Consider the following 7028-nt stretch of genomic DNA (forward strand, 5'->3'; position numbering starts at 1 on the left):
TGCAGTATGCAAATTAGCCGCCATCTTTGTTGGCGGTTAATTTGCATATCTCGCTGATTAGCCAATGGGAGGCGTAGCGAAGGTACGGTCAATTACCATGTTTGTCTATTATTAGGTAGGACTAGAGGCCCAGTGCACAAAAATTTGTGCACTGGCGCGGGGGTGGTGTCCCTCAGCCTGACCTGTGCCCTCTCACAGTCTGGGACCCCTTGGGAGATAACCACCTGCTGGCTTAGGCCCACTCCCCAGTGGCAGATGGCAGGCCCAGATCCCGCGCTGGGTTGCACACGGCAGGCCCGTATGGCAGCAGGGTGGGCAGCTGATTGCGCTGTCCCACCCCGCCTTCAGTATGCAAATTTAATGGCCATCTTTGTTGGGTCAATTTGCATACTCTTCTGATTGGCTGATGGGCGTAGCGAAGGTATGGTCAATTAGCATCTTTGTCTTTTATTAGTGTAGATAAGAAAAATCTAATTACTTTCCATTACTAAAATTTACCTTATTTCTCCCACTGAAAGATAATTTCCATGGGGTCAAGGATTTTGTCTCTTTGGTTCACTAATGTACTCTGAGTGCCTAGAACAGACATAGAAGGCACTTAATAAATACTTGGTGAGTGAATGCTGTAGAAAAACCCATAAGTAGCAGGCTCCAAGTAATGTTTCCAACAATAGTGTGACAAAATATGTAAACCTTTCCTTGTCCTATCACTTGTGCCTAATGTTCAATATTTTATTCGATTGGCCAGTAACTCAGGCCTTGCATTACAAGGAAGTAAAAATAGTTCAGAGATGCATAAATTATACTGCTTAATTCAGCATCATGCCCTATTCAAATGCACCAAACCCCAGAAAATTTGCCAAAAGAGAAAACCTAAAGACCTACTACTCTTAGATCTGAGCTGTTTTTTCAAGTGTGAAGGGTCTCCAAATGGTTTTCTTTCCTTCTTACCAAAGGTCAGAATTCTCTTATCTCATTGTCGTTTTATAAAACGAGGAAACTGAAGCCAGAGAATGGGTAGCACAGAGATTCATTCACAGAATTTCTCTTCTTCCCATCATGTAGCCTTCTTCTCTTATCATTTGAGGTTCTCCTTCCACAATCTTAGCTATAAGCAAAATATAATCTCACTAGGTCCCCTCTTGTTGCTGCCCCATAAAAAGCACACAGGTTCTCTGTTTTGAAAGGTTTTGCTGTTAAGGGTAACAAAGTGGGGATGACAAAAATAACAAATCTGAAGATGTTACAATTTAACATTCAACTGTGTGTATGAATGCCTGGCACTACCTAAAAATCACAGCATCTTTCTAAGTTCTTAGTGAGCCTCCAATTTATTGGCTCTTCTTGAAATAATAAATAGGAGTCTTGCTAGGTTTCCAAAATTTTCCCTCCCACCTACCTTCTTTCCTATCTTCCCAGGACACAAAACATATCACAGAGAAAAATAGTGGGTACATCTCTATTAAGTGAGAAATTAGCATTTCTGAGGACCTTCAAGAGTCATATCACCCCTGTGAAACTTTGACCCACAGGCGAATTTTCCTCAAAATGTGAGCAAATCGTCTCTTAGATTTTTATGGAACATACAAAGCTCCCAGTTCCCATTTTACATTTCCAAACATCTGAATAACTCCTCAGCTCCAAAACCAAAATCCCTATCATAAATTCTTCTCCTAAATCCCCTTCCACCAAAACCTGTTCTTCATAATATCCTGTTTTTGTTAATAGATCACTATCCTCCCAAAAATTTCTTATACTTATGTCAGTTCCCAATGTCAACATAAACATTTCTCAGGTCTCTATACCCTTCACTACAATCACACTGTCATCATTCTTGACTCAACTACTGTAATTTTTAACTCCACTGTATTCCAACCTCCAGGCTTCCACTACACCAGACTTCTGTTAAAGATTACTATCCATAAAAAAAAAGATTAATATCCATAAAAAGGGGTTCTTTTCAACTAAGAATCATGTACAAAATCCTTACCCTGGTATTAAGGATCTACATAATCTGTAAATAGGTATCCTTACCAGCCTGTTCCTTAAACATACAACTTTGCTTTCCTACCTCAGTACCTTTGATGGTTCAGTGTCCTTATGTGGAACTAGCTTTCGCCTCCCATCCTCCTCCAACCTCTAACAATATTGACATCCTCAAGGAAAGAAAAATGGCTGAGGCATATCATTCATTGAACACATATTCTGTCCAGTGCTTTACAAATTATCCTAGTTCCCACAAAAACATAACGGCTTACTACATTTTTTTAAGGAAGAGTTGAAGAAACTGAGGGCCAAAAGAGCTTATGCAAAGTCGTCCAAACCAGCAAGGAAACAATCCAAAATAACCCCATAGCGTTCTGTACTTTTTAATAAAACATGACACAAGATGGAAGGCTTTACTGTCAGAATGCCCACATGCAAATTCTAGTAACTCCAGTAACAACCTGTGCTAACTCAGCATGTATTTGTGATGCCTTCGTTCCCCATATAAAAAGGGGGTAATAGTACTATCTACCACATTGATAACAGTGAGAATTACATGAGATAATATAAAGTGCTTAGATTTGTATTTGGCCCATAGTAAACAATCAATGCTAGCTATTATTACTGTTGTTGCTATTTATATGCTATGATATGTAAACTCTGACTATATCAATTATATGTTCTATTTCCAAAACAACTTTTACATAATGTGAAAGCTTAATACTGTATTTTTATATATGCTCAATAACCATTTGCAGAATACATTTATTTTTAAATAATGATTAAAGTCCATGTTGTATTAAAAGAAATTCACTGTTTCCTCTTTTAAGAAAACTAACAATGCTTACCAACTTTCTTCCCTTTTTGTCATGTGAAACCACCATATGCAATGCCATATGGCAGTAATATGTCAAATGATGCAAAATACTATTTTGATTTAAACTCATCTTGCCTTCTGCTAAACATTAATTCCCAGATTTTAAAACGTCCAAAATCATACTTTTTACTTAAACACCAACTGTTTTTAGGTCATACCAGTATAAAGTAAGCATACCATGAAATTTGACCAAGCCATTTCATTTCATTTTTCTATGGCAATAACTATAAAACATAAAATGCCTTCCTACCCAATGTAACTCGAAGACATAAACCTATCATACCCTTAGTCCTACCCTTACTTTGCTAAAATTAGTACCTGAAAAACTTCTACTACATCTATGTTACTCTGATGCAGAAAACTATCAAAGGAAGGGTATTGAATGCTAGTAACAAAATGCTTGAGAGAAATGAGCTTTAAACAAGGATAGATGAGAGTTTATTCCAAACCCTTCAAGTACTGAAACTGCACAAACCAAGATTCTGCCCACATGATTTACTATTACACATGGAGACATCAAGCTGGTTGGCTTCAAATAAAAGCAGAAGTAAAAAATATATTAATAAAATATTGTCATTTCTAACACAAAAATAACTGAACTCTACCAATTATTTTAAAAAAACATTGAGGCTTAACTATGTAATAACTTATTTCAATTAATTCATTATTTCAATTAATGAATAAGAACATTAACATCTTCTTCATATACACATATTTAAAAACCAACAAAAACTTCATGAAATAAATATCTACTCTTACTCCATAGGATGTCCTCTGATATTGCTCCCTCTCTTTCTCTTTCTAATGTTAATGTCAATGCACTAAATTGATTCCAAAATCCATTAATATACTAAACTCTTTTGGTGGCACACCCAATCTGACTTATATTGTATCAAAACCGCAGATGTTCTCCTTGGAAAACAACAGATCATTGTTGAAAGAAATGTCTTCGTTCTCACTGTTCCTGCTGCATCACTGACAAATAACAGTCGGTCAGGTCTGGGGACACAAGAGGACCTGAGTGGCTGCCCACGGTACTGAAACTGAGGACAAAACGATAGTTTTGGAAATTTATTATTGCCAAATTAGACCAAAATTGAGGAGTTTACCACAAGCTGACAGAGCACTCAGCGGCTGCCACCAAAGTTACTGGTGGCCTGAGTGCTTCTGGGGTCGCTTGGCCTCGGGTGGGGCTGCTCCCTCTCCCGCACAGGGTTCTGCCGGTCACGCAATAGGCTTCCGGGCAGAGCAGCAGACTCTAAGAGGCAGGGCCCGGGACTCGGTGTCCAGCAGAGTCACGTCGCACCTACAATCTGAGCTCCCACTGGGCGGGGGCGGGGGCGAGGGGGAGGGAGTGGAAAAGGAGGAGGGAAAAGGTTGGGAAGAAAGGAGGTGACAGCCTCTTTTTTCCAAACATTAAAGAGTCCCTGCAACTAAAGTCTAGCCTGGGGACTTTGCGGCAAGAGAAGCCTTCCAAACATCTTCCCAAGCTCCTGCCACCTCGGCAGGGGACTGTGAGGAGCCAAACGGATAAACCAGCAACTTCAGATACAGACAAACTCATGAGAGGGAGGTGGGGTGTGGGGTGGGGGAGTCTCGGCCCTCCCAAGGCAGAGCTTTTTATCTTTATAACCTTTTACGAAAAGCTTATTTTCCTCTGCGCCCAGCCTGGGGAAGAGCAGCAAAGACCTCGCAGCTCCAAGTCAGGCGAGGGGGTGTGTTCTCCGGCCCAGGCCCGGCGCCCGGCCGCTCCGAGGCCGCGGGGGTTCTTACCTGGAAGCTGGCCCCACAACACAGACAGGCTCGCGGGACGCGTCTCTGCGGGAGAAGTCCTAACCTGATTCCATGACTGAGTCTCCTCACCGACCCCAGAGCCCGGAGCGGCAGCGGGGACGACAGCACGGCGACAAGGCGGAAGTCCCGCCCCACGCGCCTCATTGGCCTGCACCCGAAGGCGGAAGTAAGCCATTGGGCCCCGGCTGTGTTTGCTAAGGCTCCTTCCCACACCCACGCTGTGTCTCCGCCTGCTCGCGGGGCTCGGAGAAATGCCCAGTTGGTGGAGTCGAGTTCTTGGCTGCGTGATCGGTCTTCCCCTGAGGGCAGGGTGGGGCAGACTTCTGCTTTTGGCCGGGTAGGGAGCAGGCTGGCCCAGAGGTCTGTGCCCCCGGGAGTGGAGGCCGTGGGGTCCGGAGGGGCCCTGACCTAGCGGCCAGGGCCGGCAGCCCAGGTCTGATGTGGCTGTTGGGCGGCAGCAGCCCGACACCCTGGTCGGCTGCGCCTGGGAGGCCCTGGAGCTGGTACCAGGGCGTCTCTTCCTGCACCCACTCGCCCGACCGGCTGAAGCGGCGAGGACGAGGACAAGGCCTCATCCCCTCTGCACGCTGTCCGCAGGCTGAGAGCGGAGACTGACGCGACCTAGGCCGGCGCCTTAGAGTCCCGGTGCAGTGGTTAGGGGTGCGAGCACCCGGAGGGCCACCTGCAGTCCTCGCCTGGCTGGGAGCCGCGCTGACCTTAGCACTCTGGGCCTGACTGGGGCCGACTCCTGGACTCGGCAAAAGTCAAACTATTTGATTAAGCCCTACGTCAGACTTTTAAAACCTTTGCCTCCTTTGGATGAATCAAAAATTCTCGTCCTCTACCTCCCTTCAGGTAAACCTTACCCGTCCCGGGCGTTCCAGTCTCAAACGAAGCTTCTTTGAAATTTAACCGGATTGGACCATCCACGCTGATTATCAGTTGCCAATTAGCCACTTTGAAGAGGCAATGGAAAAAAAAAAAAAAAGAAGCAGTGGGTTTACTGCAAAAAATTGCATAAAGTCCTGAATTAGAATGCCAGGAGACGCTAGATTCTGGTCCTGCTTCTGTTTCAAAATAAGCGCCTTTACAGGTTTTACATCCTTCGACCTCATCTTTTAAACAAAGGAGGGGCCAGAAGGGCTAGCACAGAAAACACCTGAAGAATACCATTGGATGTAACTTTTAATTTGATTGCTCTGGGTACACCTGAGTGACTGAAAAAGGAATAGGAGGAAAACTCTTTCCCCATTGTGTATCTTTTGGGGCCTTTGAATTTTGTACCTTGTGAACACTACTCAAAAATTAAATACAAAAATGTTAAAAATCAAATTACAATAAAATAACAAAGGCCATCAAACATATTTTCCTCTTCTATGTACCCTCTGGCTATATATTCTACATATTCTAAATTTTACAAGTGTGAAGACAGTCACACTTAATATACAATCCTGCCATTAAGATAATTGTACATAAAAATCAGAATTGGGGATATTACTATGAAGTCTAGTATAATTAGTGTAAACATAGTTACAATGTCAGCATTTCTTCATTAATTCTCAAATTGGCTTTATATTAAATCAGAGATTTCTTAAATGACATCGAAAGAAGTAAAAAATGTTACGGGTTAAAAAAAAACAAAGAAGAGATTCTTTTATTCCTTAAGTAAAAGCACCTTGAGGACAAAACATTTTGATCTGACTAATCTGCTCTTCTGGTTACAATTGGTATAGTTCTTTCAGTTATAAACAAGATAAAGTGCTATTTGTACTGCATTTAGGCCTACTAATTGTGCTTCACTCTAAAGAAGTATCGATTCTCCCCACTGTGTTGAATAAAGGTAAATTGGAAGAAAATAGATTGGGAAAACCTACTATCTTTGTAAAAGTAGGTTAGCCCGTAAGGTTGATATCTATCTTAATTATGGCTTTCAAAAACATAAGGGTTAAAAGAAAATGAGCTGTTAGGACTTTGTGTTTGATAGTGTTGTTGTTGTTTTTAAATCCTCCTAAAAATACAGATAGCATTGTAGAATTTCCCACGTCCAAAATATTATAAGACAGCAGCAACAACCAAACAAAAAAAAAACACAAGATACCCAATTACCTAATTGTCTAAAATGGCTTAAAAGTATTTTTCCCTAAAATATGAAAAGAATGCAGATCCCAGCTGGTGTTGCTCAGTGGTTGAACATCGACCCATGAATCAGGAGGTCAGAGTTCAATTCCTGGTCAGGGCACATGCCTGGGTTGTGGGCTTGATCCCCAGTAGAGGTCATGCAGGAGGCAACCCATCAATGACTCTCATTGATGTTTCTCTCCTCCTTTCCTCTCTCTGAAATCAATAAAAATATATATATTTTTAAATGCAG

At 42.2% G+C, this 7028-nt stretch overlaps 1 protein-coding gene and 1 long non-coding RNA gene across 6 annotated transcripts in view; one reads left to right on the forward strand and one right to left on the reverse strand.

Moving 5' to 3' along the window:
* RNF13 (ring finger protein 13) overlaps positions 1-4818 on the reverse strand; it is a 190432-nt gene extending 185614 nt beyond the window's left edge. For 2 of the 5 annotated variants that reach the window (XM_014537443.1, XM_014537440.1), the window contains exon 1: positions 4637-4818. In XM_014537443.1, coding sequence (XP_014392929.1) covers positions 4637-4801 — 165 coding nt within the window. In that variant the 5' untranslated portion in view covers positions 4802-4818. Of the gene's footprint in view, positions 1-4496; positions 4595-4636 lie in introns of those variants that run through there. The other 3 variants (XM_014537444.1, XM_005863474.2, XM_014537441.1) reach the window with 2 other exon arrangements.
* LOC106725631 lies at positions 4738-6017 on the forward strand. Its single transcript, XR_001361559.1, has 2 exons — positions 4738-4823; positions 5513-6017. It is a non-coding gene; the product is annotated as an uncharacterized LOC106725631 (long non-coding RNA).
* Positions 6018-7028: the final 1011 nt, after the last annotated feature.

The sequence above is a fragment of the Myotis brandtii genome, unplaced genomic scaffold (genome assembly GCF_000412655.1).
Source record: "Myotis brandtii unplaced genomic scaffold, ASM41265v1 scaffold179, whole genome shotgun sequence".
NCBI lineage: Eukaryota > Metazoa > Chordata > Mammalia > Chiroptera > Vespertilionidae > Myotis > Myotis brandtii.